The 22,104-nt window shown below is 36.5% G+C and overlaps 1 protein-coding gene across 9 annotated transcripts in view; it reads right to left on the bottom strand.

The window, feature by feature from the left end:
• INVS (inversin) overlaps positions 1–22,104 on the bottom strand; it is a 95,649-nt gene that overhangs the window by 49,201 nt on the left and 24,344 nt on the right. For all 9 annotated transcript variants that reach the window (XM_027678968.1, XM_027678927.1, XM_027678944.1 and 6 more), the window contains 2 exons: positions 6,702–6,875; positions 1,371–1,538 (listed from right to left, as the gene is read on the bottom strand). In XM_027678968.1, the coding sequence (XP_027534769.1) occupies positions 1,371–1,538; positions 6,702–6,875 (342 nt within the window). The remainder of the gene's footprint in view (positions 1–1,370; positions 1,539–6,701; positions 6,876–22,104) is intronic.

Below are 22,104 nucleotides of genomic sequence, written 5' to 3'. Positions count from 1 at the left end.
CCTGGGAGTGGCTAACATCTGCCTGTTGAAGGGAATAAATTTCCTTTTTCGCATGCAGCTTTTGCTTTCTATACTGAATTGCCATTATCTTCACCCACAAGTCTTCTTGTCTTCCTTTTGTTTTCTCTGTCTTGCAAGAGGGGAGGTAAATCAGTAGCTGTGCAGGTGTTAGGCTGTTGACTGAAGCCAACACAGCACAACTATTAAAAACATTTGTCTTGACTAACTAAGATTTGAAAATGTCTGTTTTGAATACAGATATCCTAACATACCTTTCAGCAAATTTATTTCCCTAGTGTGGACAAAATTTTGTTTGTAACCAATTACTTCACAACCAAGTACAAATTACAAACATCTTGAATAAACAGAAATAATACAGAAATAAAATTGCTTTAGCACTGGAATCTTCTCAAATACTATTTTTATAGTAAAAAAAGGTATCAGTAACTGTAAGATTGCTGATGTGATTTGGAGAAAAGCAAAGCAAGTTTTCACATGCCACACTTAGATTCTCAACTTCCAGGCTAATCAGGCAGACAGATATGTTAAGTCCTACTAGTTGGCATAGAATCACTATGTGTCTAGTTCTGAAAGACCTTTGAAAGACAAAGATATAGGAAGATTGTTGTAATGGGAGAGAAAATTTCAATTGAGACTTCGTTATCTTTTCACGTTAATGAAGTTCAGAGATTTCTACAAAATAAAAACCAAGGTAAAAATCAAGCTGAGCATATGATTTCATTGTATCCATTATATCTGTCACTGTAGAAAATGAAACTGAAACACTGTAGAAAGAGAAAATATGCCATCAAGGTAAAAAGTATTAAATCCATCCACAAAAATAGTGGAAGGTCTTTCAACAAACTGATTGTGGGCTGACTGATACCTGATCAAGTATTTCCCAGAATTCTGACTTGAAAGGCCGAATTAAACTAGACTTTTCAGCACAGTTAACTGTGAAAAAAACCTTTCAAATAATGAAGAAAAGACACATAACAAAGAAATCAGCATGCAAGATGCAACTGAAATGAGCAATATGACTGGCCATTCTAACTATGAATATTTGCAAGCCCATCTTCCCTCCCTTACTCTCGAAATGAACAGTTATATATATCAAACTAATTAAGAGCACACATATAGTCCATGAGTTAGAGCAAAGACATTTTTCTGTAGAACTCAGAATAAACCCCTTTCAAGAGAGAAAAAATAGTTAAGATTATTTTTTACAAAATTCTGGATATTAGGAAAAGCAAATTATTTCCTTCTCAAAGAGTCAGTGGACTAAAATAAAAAATTTCAAGAGAATAAAAATATTTCTACAGAGTAAAATAGTAAATACAGAAAATGTTATATACAATAGACTTTCTTACCAGAATACATTTCACTGTGTGAATTGCACTAGGGTCCTTGTTGTTAGCTGCCCAGTGAAGTGGGATTTTTCCTTCAATATCAGGGATTCCAATATTTGAATCATGTTTTATGAGAAGTTTCACATGCTCTGGGTTATTGTAGTAGGCACTCCAATGCAATGCAGTTTGCTGGAACACAATTTTCACAAGTTTTATAAACACATTGAAAAATTATTGTAATATGAAAATTAAAGTTGGTTAGAACCTGAAACACGATTTCACTACATTTTCACCAAATGAAAGAGATCACCTAGTCCAACTTCTCTGCTCAAAGCAAGGTCAACTAGAACAGATTAATGAGGACACTGTCCAGTCATATTTTGACTTATTTCCACAGATAGAGACTCAACAACCTCTCTGGACCACCTGCTCCAGTGTTCGACTCTCCCCACAGTAAAAAAGTATCTTCTCAGGTTTAAACAGAATTTATTACATTTCAACTTATTCCCATGGCCTTGTCTGTTCAGTGGAGGCCACTCAGAAGTGTCTGGCTCCATCTTCTTTACTGCTTCCCATCAGGTGTTTATACTCATTGATAAAATCACCCTGAATTGTCCCTTCCTTGGGCTAAACACTTGCAGATGTCTCAGCCTCTCCTTGATGCTCCAATCTCTTAATCATCTTTTGGCTCTCCACCGGACTCGCTCCAGTATGTCTATGCCTTTATCATACAAGAGAACCCCAAAGGAGGCAGAGCATTCCACTTGTCATGCCACCGCTGCTGAGCAGAGGGTAGGACCACAGGTAAAACCAGATTTAATCGAGAGGTAAATGAGCCATCCTTTGTTACACTTCAATAAAGAGGACTGACAGAAAACAGAGCACATGTACCTAGGGTGGCTGACAACTCAAAATCAGTGAAAACAGGCTTTAAACAAGAGGCCCATCTACCCGAGTAAGTAGATAATCACACATCTCTGCTAGCAAGGTCTGAATTAGGTCTAAGCTACACCATCTTACATGAGACCCATACTGAGAAGCCTTTATGTTTGGAACATAAGTATCTTTAGTAGCAGATTAATTGCTTCATTTTTATTGGGCTATGGCAGGAGAATAATGTCCATGCTACTTAGCATTCCCCGTTGACTACTTGATGCAGCAGTTTCAGACCTGGAGAAAATATCTGTCCTTGGTATTAAGCAGTTGTTTCCAAGTTAGAATGATCATCTGAAGCAGGCCTCAGCAACAGAGCTGCACTACGGAACAACTGCAATAAATAGTGTGGTTTCTCTTAAATGCGAAAATCTGTTGGAATAACACAAATTGATGGAGAAGTGTATAACAAGACTACTCTTCACTAGAGGTAGATGGCACCAAATGCTGACGCTGGACTTGGATTCATCTTGAGTAAAGCTTTTCACTTTCTGTACTGTCTGTGATGACTCAGAATTCTGAGGTTGAATATTATTGAATCTAATGCCCAATGACCCATAACAGTCCAATAAAACATCAAAAGACAATCCATGCTCCTATTGCCAATTCCATGCCAGTGGTATATTTTTATGGGTCCTACTGCTGTTGATAATTACATAAGCAAACCAATGTGTGGGGTTTCATAAACAGCAAAATGTTGGCGTATTAATAAGTATTTTATTTATCAGACACACCTCTCCCAACTGCCAAGTAACAGTGAGTTTTAAGATACCGAATTGATTTTATTCCCCATCTCTATTACCCCCTCATCCCTGCTAAATATGACACGGCACTTTGATTCAGAAACTGAATGAAATAACTGCTGTGGGACATTTGTGTATGGAAGTACAATGCCCTGGATTAGCATCCTTGGACAGTGACATAGAATCTCTGAGTTCGCTATCATACACTTAGTATCTCTGTAAAGGAAGAAGGCAAAAAGGAGCCTATCTTTTTGTGTTTGTTGCTTTAAGTCATTAGTTTAGTATTGATAACAATACTTGTCTACTTGGTAGTTCACTGAAGAAGAGCTCATTCTAAGGCATAACTGGAGGGGCTGTAAGGAAACGTTTGATAACTGGCACTACATACAAGGACATACAGCCTAGCACCATAAAATGCCACCAGAGCCTGTTGGGATTTGAATTGAAAAAACTTGTAGCGGTAGAAATTTGTAATATATTCATGAATATTATTTATTAATTGGAGCTGACTACTATCCCTAGAAACTGACAGTTGCACTGAAAGCAGAAACTTTTAGTTACCAAAAGGCCAATGTAGCCTTGGTTCACTGGCTTCTCTCACCTACAAACAGTTTCAGCCAGCTGCCTACATGGAAGTAGATGTAAAAAAGACACTTGTTCTGTCTCATGTTCAGGAATTATATTTGACAATCTTGATGCACACAGTTGCAGTATGGAAACTGAATAAGCTACGTGTCCAAAAGGGTCAAATGTGTTGGACTCCATCCCTGAGATGGCCTTTCACCAACCTGAATTCCATTTTTGCTACTGTGACTACTCATGACATGAAGTGGGAGGAAAGTGCTCTACATTTTGTGGGGAATCTGGCAATGCTTTGAATACTGCCTTGCAAATCTGCTAAATAAAAGGCAAGGTTCCTGAAAGGTTTTGGCTTGTTTTCATATACCTTTGTTAATTAATTAACATGGTCAGGAAGTCAGCACGACCTCTCCAGAATGACTGCTGTAATTATAGCCAGGGTTTCCATGATACATGTTAGAAACCCTGGAAGGAAAACAGCTGATTGCCAGGACACAGGCTGGTTCAAATCCATTGTCCAGAGGGGACAGAAGATTCAGCTGTTGGAAACTGGGCTTGTAGCTGTCTTATCCTGCTTCCTAGACGATAAAATCAGATAAGGATTTCAGATTTTAAGCAGATACATCACTAGAAAGTCCAATCTCCTTCTCATACTACGTCCTCTTCTGGTAGAATGTGAGCTATGGAATGACGATTTCCACTAAGCCCAGACTTGCCAAGCTAGTATGTTATCAGCTGATCCAAATAACTTGATCAGGGCACTCACATTTGAATCAGTGGCAGATATTCCAAGATTACTTATAAACTGTAAGAAAGGGACTTTCCTGCTCAATGCTTAAAAAGCCTCCATCACCAGAAACAGTTCCAGTTGTATTCAATATCCTTCCAATTGTAGTTACATAATTCAGTTTTGGTCTTTCTTTTTCTATCTACATTCACAACATCTCACTTTTTGTTATGATATCCTTGTAGAAAAAGAACAGGTTCAGGGAATATTCATATCTCTGCATTCTTTGAAAGAAGTCTCTTTTATATTTCAGGATACACAAACTGCTCAAACACATGAAATTTAAACCAGATATTCACAGATTAACACAGGTCCACAATAATTACTAGAAATCTGTCTACTACAGGCAGTCTGATCATCTCCCAAACAGAACACGGATCAAGCATGTCAACAAAAATGATGAATCTGTTTTGTTCAAAATGTATGTGGAAACACAAGAAACCCTTTACCTAGAACGTCTGTCAGGACTGTGTGAAAGTCTGATGCCTTCTTATACCCTACTATTAATGCTAATGGAGACAAACATTTCACATTTGTTTTAAATCAAGCATTGCTAAGCACTCAAAATTAAGAACGACACTAATCTGAGCACCTCAAAATTTACAGTGACTATATGCTCAATAACTACTCCTTCTTTTAAAATGAGTTACTATACTATTACTGTGGACTAGCAGTACCTCTTTGTATGAAGAGTAACAGTAAATCAGTTTTTTTAAGAACGTTTTTCTTCTATCACTTTTCTTCTACGACCTGTCATCTCTTATGGGTGGTCATTCTAAGGACAGTCCTTTTTAACAAACATCAGTAGATTATTTCCTGAGGCTCTTAGAAGACAGTGTTATTCCAAAGTAGGCTGGTAATTTTATTGATGTGGTAGAGCATGACTTGACTTTGCAAAGGGACATGACACAACTCAAGACACTACAGGCACTATATGATATACCTGGAAAGTCATCTGAAGACTTCCTGGCCTTTCAAGCAACTGTTATCGCTACAGATGCAGAAAGTTACTCTGAAGGGCTTTATTCTAAGAAGGTAGTAATATAAAACTCTGAGATCTTAAGATTACATTTTCTCCCAAGGAAGCCTGCAGTTTTACAAAATAAATGTCAAAGTGACTAACCGGTGCTCTGCTTCAATTGTAAGTCTCATGCCAGAATGTCAATCAACTTCATCATCACATCCCTCTCACTAGATGACGCACTCATGAAAGCAATGGTACATGCGCGTTGAAAGCAGACCTTCTGCTGCCAAATGCTCCCTTTTATGATGATAATAATAATAACAACAACAACTTGATACCTTTTATTGACCCTGTTAGGAAATCTTCTGGATAAATGGCATCACATTCTATCCCACACAAAAAAGTCATGTGTAACTAGGAGACTCGAAATTGTCCACTTGTACTCGCAGAGATATAGAAAAAAGGGCAGTCAACCAGATAGATTTAGTGTATGGATATTTTTACCCCTAGACCATCCCTATGGATAGAAGACAAGGAGTGGAAGTGAGGAAGTAAATCTGAGCCAGGAGAAAAGGTGCTGAGAGTGGTGGTTTGAAGGTGTTCTAATTTTTTCTTGGTTTCTTACTATATAAAACTATTTTCATTGTCAACTAATGAAACTAATTTTCTTTATGTTGAATCTATTTGGCCCATGAGAGTAACTGGTGAGCAATATTCCTGTCTTTATCTCAACTCCTGAGATTTTCCAACTATTTTCTCTATCTGTCCCCTTGAGACGGGGGAATGAGAGTGGCTGAGTGGGCATTTGGCTACTTGCCAAAACTAAATCACGACACACTTCTAAAAGTTAGCACCTATGGAGAACTGTATCAATACCACCACCGTTGTCGTGGTCCCAGTGCAGAGTAAAATCAATCATCACCCAGTGTTAGGAAGGACGTCTGCCAACAGGAAACTTGCATTCAGCTCAGCGTCAAGGAATTTCCTTTTTTTTTTTCTTTTGCAATTAAACTCACCTTTAGTATTGACAAATGCTTTGAAGGCCTTCTGCACAAAGTTTTCTAATGACTCTTATCATTAAAAGATTCTAAATGTAAGGCTTTTCCAAGGAAGAAAAGGAAGAGGATTTTTGAATCCTCTATTGTTGCAACTATTCTCAGGAAGAATGTCAGTGAACTCAGTGCAATGAACTTTGACATCATTAACATCAGGAAAATATTAATATTTCTATTTTGAAGACCTAGAAAAAGTTTGTGACTGAGATAATTTTCACACATATCTGTTTAATGGAAATCCAATTTCTACAGTTGCTAAAAGTGTTGTCTTAAAATAAGCAGAAATTTTACCTTATTTCTGTCCTGGGTATCCACTTCTCCAGGTGCCATATGTTTTAACAACAAAGCTAAACATTTTGGGCTTTTGTGACGTGTAGTTAAATGTAATGGTGTCATATCCTCCAAGTCCTTCTGCATCCAGTTCCCTCTACGAGCCAGTAAAAGTTTCATGAAGCGGTAATTTCCCTGGGTAAAGAAAAATAGCAGAAATTTATTTCAGTTTATCAAACCAAATGATGATATTGCTTAGATATATTTACTGTTGTATTACAGTGACTAAAAAATCTGCAACAAAACAGCTCTAAGCTTTGAAACATACAATGAAGTTTTTTTTTTGTTAAAAAACAAGAACTCTTCATTTTTAAGTCTGTTGTGCTGGTATTAGATGCATATATTCCATTAGCAGAGTGTGTAAGACAGGGTTCAGCAACAACGAAAATTCTGCAATATTATCAGAGTTTCTTAACTGTTTAACATCAATAAACATAAGACCATTACATGCCAGTTTCAGCATGGTAAAGAATTATCAGATGAAGAATAAAACATGATGAAAGAACACAATTTTAAAAATGAAATTAAGAAAAATGATGAGGAATGAATGATTCGGAAAGATAAAATGTACTCATCTGATTAAGTAACAAATATATGCAAAAGTAATTGTTTCTTACATTTTTACATTCTTCCATTTTTAAATTTGTAACTGTAGGAGTTTTGATCCTACAGTATGGATGATAAATAGATGGGACAGTTTCAATGACACACTGAAAATACATCACACTTTGGACTTCCACTAGGTTTTCATTATGTTTTCAAAAGAAATAATGAAGAAATGTTCCTGTGATCAATAAATGAAGGTCAATCCCAAAGAAAACAATCTGGGTTTATTTCTCAAATCACTGAAGAAGCCGTCAAAAATTAAAGATGTGATCATGCCACCATGAAGAAGTTGTAGTGATTTAAGGGATAGCCAGCCTTGACTTGCTACTTTCCCTTACTTTGAGATTATTTTCCATATAACAGAGAAGCTACACACATCCGCTTCCGCTTCATGAAGTCTGTTGGGTTTATCAAATCACCTTTAGTAGTTAAGTTTCAGTGAAGGACCAGCAACAGCTGGAGCCATAATTCATTAAAGCAAAACATCTGGACCTATCTTGTGTGATCACGTTTTAAATATCTCTGTTCTTACCCCACTCTAACTTTTAACCTTTCCAAAAGTGAAAGCAGTGTGTTGTCTCCTAACTTTCCTCACTGCCTTCCAATGTTCCCCAAAATATTAGCTTTTGCCAATTTCACATGTGGACAATTACCTACATATATAATGAAAACAGAAAGCTCAGAAGAGAAGATAAATTGTACTAATTCCTCCCCACTCAGGAAAAAGCTGGAACATTTGATGAAGCTTTATTAGACCATGTACACAGGAAAGGTGACACCCAAATCAATAGAAGTCATGTCTTTGGATTTTTCTGCTTATGGAATTATCTGCAAATTAACATACTTCAGTCTGCCACAATTCTTTCATAAATCCTGTATGTTAACTTAGTCCCTTTAGGCTGCCTTTGGAAAAACGATGAGAAAGGGTAATCAAGTAGACAAAGGCAAGCAGTGCTAATGAATGGGGACACTTCTGTATCTCATAAGACTCAGAATTGCATATCGCTTTGTCAGCAGAATGATAGGGTGGAGATGGGCCAAAGGATCCCAGAGGCCCCCACAGCATCTGTAGCAGTAAATCTGCATTATATGAGAAACTGTTGTTTAAACATGTTTCAAAATGGCTTTTTGTAGTCTCTTTGCTAACTCATGCTTTCTTCTTCCCAAGACCCCCCACGGCAACTGTTATCTCTGTCTCAGGAATGTCCTGAGAAGATATCAAGAAGTCTTCTCATTGGACCCTTTTAACCCCTTCCTATTGGTTGTTAACCCCTTCCTGCGGTTGGGTGTTCCTGTAAGCCCCTTGAGACTTGTAATTGGTTAATCTGTGAATCCTCCAAGACCTATAAATGTAACACCATCAACAATAAACTCTCTCTCTTGCCTCCTCTCCACGCCCGGTGTGCTGTCTTTGTGGCTGCCGTGGGACCGCGTGGGTGGGGGGAGGGGGGAGCAGCTCTCTCCTCCAGGCTCAGGACCTGAAGAAACCCCTGGTGCTGGAGTTTCCCCCTCCCTATCCACATTAAACCATCAGAAATGGCACCCCACAACAGGAGGAGAGCCAGAAATGGTACCCCAGATGAGAGAACCAGAAGCATCCAGTGCCAGGGCATGAAAATACCCAAGTTTCCGTTTTCAAAAACAGCCTTAAACACTGGGAGGGCATATGTTACATATGTTACTGTTCTGGTTTTTGTCTAATAGAAATGGAAGACTTGAGCTTTATGCATGCAAAATGGATTTCACCAAGTACAGCCAAAATAAATAAATGTGATCTTTTCCCCCTGCTACCCTATTTTATTTTAAAATGCAAAACAGGGAAAGCAAACCATGAATGACCTCAGACAAAATAACCTCTTCCTGCTTCTGACCATTTATTTTCATTGGTCCTTGCTCTTCAATGAAAGCCTACAAGAAAAGTCTGCCAAAAAACTTACCACAAACCTGCCTGAAAATGCAAACTTCTCTTGCCAGAGACAGCACGGCCACTACAGCATTCACAGCGAGAAGTGACCAAATGAATCTCTTTCTTCTGCTGGGTGTCAGGGAAAGCATAACTTTAGGATTTTGTCCTTTTAATATGCAGACATACATCAAGGTATACACTGAAGTACAGGGGCAGAACAGCAAAATGTCTGCAGAGCTACTAATCCACAGAGAACACGCTCAAAATGAATTCATGATAAGTTTGGGAATGAGCTAAGCAAGAGAAAACTCCTCATTATTACCACTGTATTTTACAGGCAAATAGAAGAAGAATTTACAAACTCATTAAAAAAGAAAAACAGAAACTAGCGAAAAAACTCAAATGTATCATGATGGGGTTGGCAATTAGACTGGAAGAAGACAACATTAAATAACTTGAGAGAATATTAGTTTTGGAAGAAATATAGCTACGTTTCTTCATCACAGAGGATAATGTATTTGGTTTGTTTTCAGTATTTCCTGCTCAAAGTGCATGCATACCCATGAAAGAAAAAAAAATTGATTTTCTCTTGTTGATGGATACTTATTGGAAGATTTACAAGTATATTCTGCTTTTTGAATGAATTTTATTGTAAAGAAGAGTTAAAAAATTTAAAATAACTCATAAGACTAAAAAAAATGGCTTTTTATTATTAGAATTTGTCTATACTGTATTTTATTTTTGCTGTTACACATTTTTCCACCAGGTACTACTACATTATTCTCTTGCATGCTTAGCCACCAACAATCCCTCTCCTTACCAAATGAATCTATAATAAATCCCTTCACTCTGAAACACAACAGATTCTGTTTCTTTTCTGTTTCTTCCAAATGTATTAAGATTTTTTTAAAATATCACAACAGGAAACACCTGTGCTTACATTACTTATTTGAATTATCTTATTCATGATCTTACTTCTGACTGCTGTTCTTTTCTTTAGTAATACTATGAATGTTGCTGTGTTCCTTTCACTTGTTAGAAAACTATACCATCCTATTTAATGACAAAGGAAAATTTCCCCACTTTCAACTGATTACTGCTTAAGTTTGTAAATATGCAATGTATCAACATGACTTGAAGGCAGATTTAATTTAGGTCTCTCTAGGTGGTGGAAGGGAAAATGTATTCCTAATTTGAAAAACCAATTCCTTCAGTTATATAAAATTCTTGTGTATAAAAAGTCTTCAGGCTTGTACTTAATTGTCCTAAACATCCCTGGGCAGCATAAAGTGCTTTGAGTCAGTTCACGGTCTCTTACCATTAATAGTGTCTCAAAAATGATTCTGTTATACAGTGAAAACATTCTGAGCAAACAAGATTAAATATTAGTACAGAGAACTCAGTTCCTGGTAGCCAAAATTTACCATTCCAATGCCAATTCTTAAAATTCCTTTAGATTCAGTTAAAATTATTTTTAGTCAAAGGACTCAACTATGTATGCAAACTACAGCACAGCTGATAACAGGTTTCAGCAGAACCAGAACAAATACTTCTGCTATTTCAAAGTTTTAGCACATATACTAACTGCAATGGAGTATAACCCAGTTTTTGGTAGACAAACAGTTCAATAAGCAACCATTGCTCTGCCATCAAGCAATGACTTTGAAGTAAGTTCTAGACCCCAAGCCAAGCTTAACTACTAAGCAGTCAGAAAAACTCTCCTTTCCTGAACTTTTCAATAGAGAAAAGAGTGATGAAAGAAACATCTTAGTCAGAATTGATGAATTTGCTAGAATTCAGATTATCCTTGAAATGGAAAAGCTTATCCCCAAAATTTCAAATTCACTCAAAAAAAAAAAAAGCTGCCTAGTTCTTTCCATATGATTCTAATGCAAGGAAGAGGTTCTAGAGGAAAATTGCCAGTAAACTTTTCTACCTACTTTTCTGGGCCCAACATGATTAATTCTTCATTCATATAAAGTATCTTTTTCAACCTATTTTATCTCCCTGGCTTGTTGAGTAAGAGTCGTGAGAGAGCAGCTGGGTGGGCATCTGTCAACCAGCCACAGTCAGTCCATTTCATATGGTCACCTAAGTGAAAGACTACAGAAGAAAAACTAGCTCTGTTCTGATAACAGTGACTGAACCTAACGTGGGCATATGGGTATCAGGAAAGAGTGATTCCAGCATCACTGCAAAGCCACTCGAATATCTAGAGCCCTTCTGGGTCAGGTTTCAGCCCTTCCCCAAACAAACAGATACAGGTTCCTACCGGTCCAGTGTCCAGAACAGTTCAATAGTACTGCAACATTTAGATCAATCATATTCTTGGGACCCCTGGTGGCCTAGTGGTTAGCATGCGGGACTCTCACCACTGCGACTCAGGTTCGAATCCCAGTCCCCCTGGGCAGATGGAGCCCGTTAGCCCTGTGAGGCCATCCATCTATGAGAAGGTCACTCTAAACAAACCTACGTCCTGAGGACCTCACTGCCATTGTCCAAGCTCGCTTGGCCCCGGCAGATGAACCTTAGGATTAAAGGGTGGGCTCAGTTCAGCGCAGGCTGTGTCTCACCTAAAAATCCATTGCGCAGGCTGGAAAGGTAAAAGACCTTTCCCCAAATCTTCGTTCGCGAAGACTGGCCATTATTATTATCTTGTATTGCTGTTGGGAAGGTTTAAATGATGTTACCCACCTTTACTAGCTGGTTCTCTCTATTAACAGGTAGCACAACAGGCCAACCAACTCAACACAGAAAAGGCTATCACAAAAACACAGCTGTGCAAACAGTGTAGCACCCAAAATGAAAACGAGGATTTGGTAGTTTTTGTTCCCCACATGATAACTAGCAGTATAAGAAAGATTCAGAGTTGTTAATGGATTTTTTTAATTTACCTTTTCAATACAAGTAGATAATTTAATACATTCCAAGGCACAGCGTTAAAGCCTGAAACTTACGTTAACACAGAGCTAACAACAAATTGCTGTATATAATCCTGTTTCATGTGGACAGTTTTATTCTTCACATAAGCAAAATTCCTCCAGAAATTTCTTAGTATAAACAAGCGTTAACCTCCTTAACAAGTGACAGGTTATTCTCTCCTCAGCTGAGAGATCTCATGCATGTTCCCTCTGACACCCAGATAGTTTAACGTGCCAGCACAGACGTTATGTACAGTGCTCTGTTGCATCTGGCAGGAGCCTGGCAATGCCAGCAGTGGCAATTGGAATCACTACTCAGCTATCAGGAAATGAAAGAAGAACAACTACAATTAATACTTATTAGGAACATCTGACTTCCTCTCCTCTTAGCTGACTAAGAACTGATGCTTTTCTGATTCAGAACTGAAAGGAAACTGAGCACAGTTCCTGTAAAATGAGTAAGAATTTCTTTCTGTGAACTGCAAGTCAAAGTCTGTAACTGCAAAGGGGCATTTTAAGTAACATCATATAAAATACACAAATGTAAAAGCCTGGATTGCTGAGTGTTGTTATATAATAAAACACCATCTGAAGTGGAAGAGTCATTATCACATTGATGTCAAGTGTGCATATAGTGAAACTAAGTTTCACCATAGTTGCCTCCTGAACAATCATTAAGTAGATAAGGGTCCAGACACTTTACCACACTACAGCTAATACTAAAAGACAGTAGACAAGTATATGTATTGATAGAACCAACACTCTTAAACTTTTAATATTCTGTCTCCTTATATTACTTCCATTTTGTATGGCTAAAGCCTCAGTAAATCAATATCCCATCCCTGTACCAGATGTAATTCTAGAAGAAATGGGGGAGGATTAAAGGGGAAAATAGAACTATTTCATCTAAATTCTAAATGAATGACAGCATTATCAGTTTCTCTGTAGTCTAGATTGCCAATCAGGAATATTTTGCAGAATCCCAAATAAAATTCTCCTGGGCATTCATAATGATGAATGACATTTAAATATTTTAAGTATTTCAGAAACATACAAACTTGCTTTAAAGAGTTCACCTGGGTTCTAGAAACATTCTGGTGATGTGCAACAGAGCTCTGTGAAAATTTATTTCCCTTCTCATCCCACTATTTCTTGGTGAATTAACTTGGTCATTATATAACTGTGTGCTTCTAAACTCTGGCTAACCACTTCTCCTACCCTGTAGTGTGGATATCTCTGATGTTACACTTTTAATCCTCAGGTTTTAAAAGCATACTACGTAGATAAATATAACACCTCCTATAAAGGGAGAAACTGAGCTGTACAAGATAAGGCTAAGAATCAGAGGAATATGTGCATCTCTCTAAGCATCAAAAGCATGTCCATAGATAGGCTACCATCACCTTGTCATCAGTGGGTTAAAAGGGGCCAATGCATGTGGACAAATTGCTTATTTCCCTTTTCATTGCTGAGACCACATTTTCAAATATCATAACAATTCTAATCCATGTGAATATTTAACATGACTTGAAAGACTGATTTCTAATAATTTATACTGTAGTGAGCATGAGCTGACTACTGTTACAGCACAGCTATGCTTGATTTTTGGAATACCTACAATAGGCCTGTGAAGATTTAGTCGACTGTAAGGGTTGCTAGAGAACTAGGGAAAAGGCAGCCCAGCATCTCTACATAACCTCCTGGTAAACACGGCAGAGGTCATTAGAAAGAATGCCAAGCTGTTAAACCGTGAAGATGCTACTTTGGCTCCAATTCAAAATTACATACCTGCTTTCCCAGAACTGGGAACACACAGACCAAAAGAATATAAATCCTTACAAAGGAGGTGGTTTCTAAGTACTCTTCACTGCTGACAGTCATAAGCACTGAAGATGCAGTCAGGGCATATACTTGCAACAGAATAGAAACCCTTAGAAATATGTACAGATAAACCACGAATTAGAACTGAAGGTTAAAACTGACCCTCTGGATTAGTAAATCCATTCTCCAGCACAATGGGGAGTAAGAACATCTAATCCTTTTAAAAAAATTCCCAGAGATTTCTTTTAAATGGTGTTGCAGAGTTTGGGATTTTTTTTTTCCCCCTCACATTTCTTCTCAGTTTCAGGCTGGGGCTTTTAGGTTTTGTTTGTTGGGGTTTTTTTAAGACAACATACACACAAACACACGCTTCATTCTTCTACTCATGAAAACACAGTGCAGCTTTTTATCTCAGTACCAAAGGATAAACCCTACATCACCCTCAAAATATCATCAGCTCCCTGCACTCATTCTAGTTGTAACTAGCTGTAACATAAGCAAGCAGAGATTACAGGGCGTAATAGAAGAGGTCTCACGAAGTACCCTACTGAATCACAATGATAATTGCCTACTGCTAGTGCATATATCCTGTCAGAATATACAAAAAATGACACTTCTCACATCGACTAGTACATTGATATCCTTCTCAGTCATTTTCAAATAATAAATTTATAATACATAGAATAAATTTTTCTGCCCCTCCCTTGGTCCCCTGACTCGCATTTTGGACTATAATATTTCTAACCATTTCAATTAATTTCAGTTTTCTCATTCTTCTGGTATACCAGCCACTGCCACTCTATCTTTGACAATAATGCCTAACATTGTGTAACTCTTCAGTGTCCTTAAAAAAATACTATTTGTGATGCTAAGTTTGTTAATGAAAAATATTGGCTAATACTTGATTCAAGTGCAACTGTTGAGGAATTCTAATACCTGCCTTCTGATCCTACAGTTCATACTTCAACTGTATTTGTTTTCAGTTCATTATCAAATGATTTTTTACCATACCCTTACATTTTGTGTCCTTATTTCCCATTAGGCTTGCTATTTTCCATCTAGCACTACAGTTAATGTTTTTGTACAGGGAAGCCTAAAAAGGTAACCTATTGAGCTACAAAATCAGCTCGATAAATATCCATATTTAGCCTTGAAGAACTTACTGCTGACAGGGTGGTGCACATTATACCCAATTTGCTATTTATGTTTACATATTTATCCCCATATAATTTTAAATTCTTATATGCTTCTGATGTCAAAATAGGCTATTTCGCTCAGCTACTTTTCTTCCTAGCTAAAACATCACTTATCAGTATTCAAAAATATTACTGAATACCCTAAATCCTGCAATGCTGCAATTCCCAAAGAATGATTCATTGATTAAAACTCTTTTGCACCTTGTCCCTTGCTGTTTCTGCACTGTTGAGATTAATCAAAATCAAGTACTAACTACTGACCACAGCCCCTAACAGAGAGCACTGCAGTAACTAAGCCTGGTCAGCAACGGCACAGAAGAGTGCAGGCAAGTGGTAAAGTGAAAGACCCCACAAAATCAGAAGTGTGAAGGTCAGCCTGTTTAAATGGGTGCATTTGAAGACAGCAGAGAAGGAGTAACAGTGCAGCAAGCCCACCATCCATGGCAGAAAGTATTTCAGAGATCAGACAATTATACATCCTACCGCAGTTTAATAATTTATTAGCTTATTAAACTTTGATTTTTGAAATATATTCATTATTAATTAAGCAGCACTTATGTAAGACATTTTAGCACAATTTTCTCAGTATTCTTTCGTGAAAAGAGACTATTTAACAATAAATCCTCTTCAGAGGAATATAATATATAATTCAGTTACTTTGACTCTTTCACCAACAGAATACCATAAAATTATTACAGTTGAATTAACTGCAAAGTTAAAACATCTCCTCTTCTAATACTACACCAATCATGGCATGGACAGTGATTATACTTTTATTGTCTTTAAATATTATTAATGTTTTAACTTTCCTTTTTAAACTCCTAAATAGTATTTAAGAAAATATAGCTGGATACATTACATCATCTTTAGAACAGAAAAACTAATTGTATTTGTTATTACATACATAGACACTGGTGTACACTGTTGCTTTGGTTTAGACCCAGAATAAGAATTAGAAAGGTACACTGAAATTTAGCATACCAGGCCACTTTTCCAGAGAAGCACACTCTGTCCCAAATATACTAGTTCTTATTCTAAGACAACACCAAAAAAAAAAGAAACAGACTGGTATGATCTTTTAACAGTCAGATTAGATGATAACCTTTTAAACCGAGGACTCCTTAAAAGTTGGAGTCAAGGTTTCCTACTCATAGCTGCAAAACAAAACGGTCTATACTTTTTAATAGTGACATGTGAGTTTCTAAAGCCTGTAGAAATCTATACATTGACAAATACTAAATCATATCATGCACTCAGACACTCACTGAAATAAAATATGTACAACATGAAAGTAATTTAGATTTTAGCTTAAACCCCAAGCAGAACACAGCAGCCACTTTGCACTGAATGAGCACACTTTGCCAACAGATTAGCAGAGAAGCTACAGCCGAATTTGAGGACAGCTCTTTGCTGTCAGATGCTTTCAAGCAGCAGTGAAAGTCAAAAAACTTGAACTCTCTAATTGCTAGCTGAGCCTTTAAAAGATAAACAAATCCATGAACTTTTTCTTTAAAACAAAAATGGCAACTGAATTTAACTTGATTATCTTCAGAGAGTAGAAACTTCTGTCTTTGACCTACTCGATCTTACAGAAGATAGTTTTACTTGTACACAAACATACACACCCACTCTGTCTTTCCATTGAGGAGCTGCTGAAGAGAGGATGTTTCAGCCCACAAATAAACTTGGTCAGAAATTTTCAAAACCCCAAAATTTTAATAGGTATGGAAAGAAAAGGGGTTGTGCATGTGGTTTCTTTAGAGGTTGTTTCATCTTTTAGTATCCCTTTGGAAGAAGCAGGTTCTAAGAACATCAGAAACAACTTACAATGACATGGAGCATATGAAGGACTTTCTGTAACCAACACCTACCAATTTTAGTAGCTTTTCAGGGAACAAACTAAGCACTTACAAAAACAGAAGCTGTTCTATCATGCTTTTAATTTGATATATGTAGGAACAGAATACTGCTCCAAAAGCAACTGAAATCTATACATCAAAAGGAGCATTTTGATATGCTTGTATTATCAGCTAACTGCCAGAAATCTCACAAGGATTCTTCAGAGGAGAAGTTACTAAAAGAGAGGCTAGCAAGTAAATATATGAATTTAACTGCAAATAAGAATTATTTCCATTTATAAATTAACACTTTTGATTTGAAATACTATCTATGCATGAAACAGAGAACCTACTTGATTTCTAATATGCTGAAACTGAATTAATATTGCATGGTTACAACAGCTATAAACCTTGTAACATATATGACTGCACCATTCTTACTCTCCTTGAATATCAGTTAACTATTTTTAACAACTCCTGAAAATAAACATAGTCAATATACCCACTTAGAACAAAAATTTCTAGTTAAAATTAGTAAGCTCATCATCAAAATATCAGGCTGTTTCTCTAGTTATCACACGCTATTTTGCCATACAACTTCAACACACAGAATATTCTAATTCAAGCAAATAAGCTCAAGAGAAAATTTACATAAAATTTTGAACATGTTTAAAAGTTAATACATATTAATATACTTTAATTTCAAATGCTATATCAAGAATACACACAATTAGAATGGCAGACAAGCTCCTCGTAACTTTTTCCCCCACCTCTGCCATAATAAATATTATTTTGATATGCAAACCATTAATAGGAAAGGGAATTCTATTTTATCCACAATCTTAATAGTTTGATTAACCATTCTTCGTTAAAACATGGGAGGTGCAAAAATGTTGTCACTGTTCAATGAAACCACACCAAGAGAGAGTGAATAAATCAAATTATTTCATAAAGGTGATCATATTCATCAATCTGATAGAGAAGTCAGATAGAATAAATACACTGAAGTGTTCCTATTATACATAACAGTTATAAGGACACTCTCAATTCCTTCAAATACTCCCCTCAATGTTTGTGACATACACTTGGTACACTTGAGTAAGAATTAGATGCTGAAGGTAATAATTCTTAGCTCATTTTTTCTGCACACTGTCTACTCACTGTGGCAGTGCATGCTAACTACATTATGGACAAAGTATGTAGAGGTAGTAGAGAAACTACTCCCTCCCATTCTCTGCATTCCCTAATCAGGTGGCAGACAATAGTCTGGATTTCCACATGCAACCACAGTAAAAGTTTTGTGGAGTGAATGTAAACAACCACTCCCTGAAGAGACAGATAAAATATAATAATGTAAATTTTATTAATTACAGGGAGTTGAACCAGTATTTATTCTAGCTCTGAAACAATTTAGTCACAGCTCAAATGGTTTAATTCAAGAAAACTTGAAATCAAGCATTTAGGTAGTTTTAATTTGAGTAAAAATTAAAGGTTATCACTAGAAAATTTTTAAGGTCCCTTCCAACCCAAACCGTTTTATGATTCTACAAAAACTAAGATTAACTCCTTGATTAACAATGTAACTGAAAAATGAAGTAAAAGAAAATGTTTAGGACTGTTTTAGACATAACTCTTAGCAGTCATCCATTGAACTACAGTTTTGAAAAGAAAAAATCCGTAAGCTCTTTATTACCTCTGCGTGGACAAAGATGATGCCATGTCTGCTATCTAACAAACCACTGGTGGATTTAAATATGTGATGTTTTGCTAATCCTTTCAAGTCAACCATGACAAAAACACCACTGATTTTTGACATCGGGTTTAATCTTACTAAGTACCCTTTTAGCAATCTTCATTAGCGGCATTCTAGACTCAAAAGTAAAACACTCAACTGGAGAAAAACCTCTCAGCCAGCTGAAGAGAAACCTTATTCACCAGTTTCCAAGCTGAACGTGTTCATCTGTCTGCCAAAGCATCTTAGGCAATACGTCAGCACGACTTCAGGCCAGTTCTGACTATCAGACATTTTGAGTGAAAGCAAGGCAGTGTCTCAACTAAGAGCACTTCTCCCTAAAGCCTCTTGCAAGATTGGCTTCAATATCTTTGTTTCCATAGGAATAGACAGAACTATCAACTGGAATGTAGTTGAACAATACAACAGACAACTGACCAGTGCTGTAAAAGCCAAGGTAAAACTGTTTCCCAGCATAAGTTGAAAGAAAATAGGTGTTTGCATCTTACAGCCTTTGACCTCATTTATCCATGGCCTGTACACGTTTTTTCTGTGTTGTGTTCTCAGCTCTTCAGCTCTAAATGTTATGGTCTACCTATAGAAATTAGTGGCTTTCATGTAAAAAACATTTCAAGGATGAAAATGCAATTAGCAACCTCATTTCCAGTTGATCTCTTCCACTGTTACTGAATTTGTTTTCTTGTAGTGTTCTTTTCAAGTCATTCAGGCAGAAGTACCCACAACACACAATCTCTGGGGATTTACAACAAAGCCTGAGACACATCATCCATATTTACAGGATCACTGCCCACCTCTTCATAAAGAATCAAAGACTAAGCTTTCAAAAAATATTGTACTTCAAAAAACAGTGATTTGAAAGATTTATCAGAAAGTACTGACTCCCTCCTCCCCAAAAATACAAGTACTAGAAAATATTTACTTCATTAATTTTCTTGATCTTAAAGGTTTTGAGTTGAATCATCTTGAACTAAGAGCAGCGTTACAAAACCACAAAATATATCCCTGAAATATATGTATGATTTTTTTTTAATCTCATAAAAGTGTTCTAAATAACAGTATTATCCATGACAGAATTCTACCTGAAAAACAAGTCTGAATGACAGCCATCAGTCCAGTACAAGTCCACACTTTTTATCCTAAATTTGTGCAGTACTATTTCATTCTGGAAGCAAACTAATTGCCATTATTACAAAGCATCACTCTGACCAGTACTGTGTCACTACTGCCTTGTACTTCTTAATTGAATCATCTAAGTGCATGTCCTGTCCTGATAGACTGCTGGAAGCAACGATGCTTACAAAATGAAAACTTTGCATATATGCTCATTTTTGAGCACATTTTCCCAAGATTCCTTTGCTTACTATTTTAGCTGCTGTTTTATCTGAAAATAAATGCACGTCTTTTATGTGATTTAAATATATTTCAAATATCTTAAGACCTATAACAAACCACTGTGCGAAATAATTGCAAAACTTTCAAATTCTATTTCCTGAGAACATTTCTCCAGCCACAGCGAAGTCTCCAGAACTATTACAGAGGTAGACACACAACCCTTATTGAAAACAACCAGCAATAAAGGTAGGTAGGTTTTAATTTAAATAATTATTAAGACACTTCAGGCTACTTTTACATATGGCAATATTTTATAGTTCCTATAGACGCTACAGTGATGTTTGAGATTTAAAATGAAGCCATAATCTACTTACAGTATTGGTAAATAAATCAAAGCCTTCATAAGCTACTCAAACTACATCCTAGCAGTATTAGAAGTATTAGATTTATTTCTCTTTGTTCAGACTACAGGTAGATAAAATAACAATTCAAGGCTGGTGTTGCAAAGCCTTCCCAAATCTATACCATACTAACAATGTTGAAAAAATATGTCCTTTATGTGTATCTCTATCTGTATTTAAATGTTCCCATCAGAAGACTGAACACGTACAGATTATATTCATAACATAAATCAGTAATTATTTCAGCAGAAATTTTGCCTCATTAATAAAAATTGGTAGCATTCTTCATTATTTCTTTGTTAATTAAAAAAATGTGTAACAATAGAGGGTTCCAAACTGCTCTACAAAGAGACAAAACAATGTATAACCTTAATGGGTAAGTTAAATTACTTTTGTATTTTATGAAATGCTGACATTAGCTGCTGCTTTTCAAGGCAACAACATAATTTGCTTATGTAGTTCATACATATCCATTTTGACTTCAGTGTGATTCACTTAATTCTCTTTAATCAACAATTTAACCAACTGTTTACAGACAAAGAGAGAGACAAATGAAAGATTAGTGCTCCTGGAGTTTGTGGCTGGCCATAAGACCTGAATATATTTTTCAAATACCTTCTATAACAGAAGCCTTGCATGCTGAAGACATCCTATCTAGTATACTATTGATTCAAATGACAAGCCTGAGCATCAGATTAAGGAGGTGTCAGACACCTGATAGAAGATTCCTGGAGATTTCAGTAGAAGGTGTGCTGTTTCAAAATGATCTATTGCTGGCACTACATTTATTGAAGTGTATGTGGAAACATTTAGCACAAAACTAATTCTCTTAAAATTAAAATAACATTTATAATCAGTGAAAACAAACACCTTCACTTTTTACCACAGAATAGCTGGGAAAAGTCACCTTATTCAAACAGAAATCACTCTACAGTTCACAAAACTGAACTAAACCAAACTGATGAGCTAACACTAGTGATAGTTCTGTTTTAATTTGTCAGTGCCAAATCTGGACACAAACAAGTAAGTAGTTTCTCAGTCCCAACAACGATATTTTTTCTTGTAACCATTAAAGATCAGTCATGAGGTCAGCTGCAGAGGGGCAATTAATGCAAGAACGATGTTTCAGAAAGGACACTCAAACAGGGAGATGTCTTTGTCTGCAAAGGTACTTTTTAAGGTACAGACCTGGCAGCAGACATCATTGTCCTGGGAGAAGAGCCAGGCAAGTCTCCTGTGCATCAAGGGACATCAATAAGTGAAACCAAAAGGAAATCTACCATAGCACTTCAAGTACAGTAAGCACCATGTTTAAAAAGAATACCATTTTTAAGATGCAACCATTACTTTCAAGATCAAATGCTAGAGAAATTTTCACCTATCCTCTGAATAAGGCAAAAAGAGAGAGGTGTAGAGTATGTACAAGAGAGTTAGCAGTTGAAAAAGAGGATAATTAAGTCAACTTAAAACAGCCAAACATCAAGCAACATGGAATAATGTTCTGTATCAAAAGCACTGCTCATGCCTGCACAAAGTACTTGCCTTTGCTGGGCACATTTGCATCCTACTCAGTTCTAGTTTGTCTTTGCA

The sequence above is a fragment of the Neopelma chrysocephalum genome, unplaced genomic scaffold (genome assembly GCF_003984885.1).
Source record: "Neopelma chrysocephalum unplaced genomic scaffold, ASM398488v2 Primary Assembly neopelma1_22b, whole genome shotgun sequence".
Lineage (NCBI taxonomy): Eukaryota > Metazoa > Chordata > Aves > Passeriformes > Pipridae > Neopelma > Neopelma chrysocephalum.
This window is presented reverse-complemented; position numbering and strand designations above follow the sequence as displayed.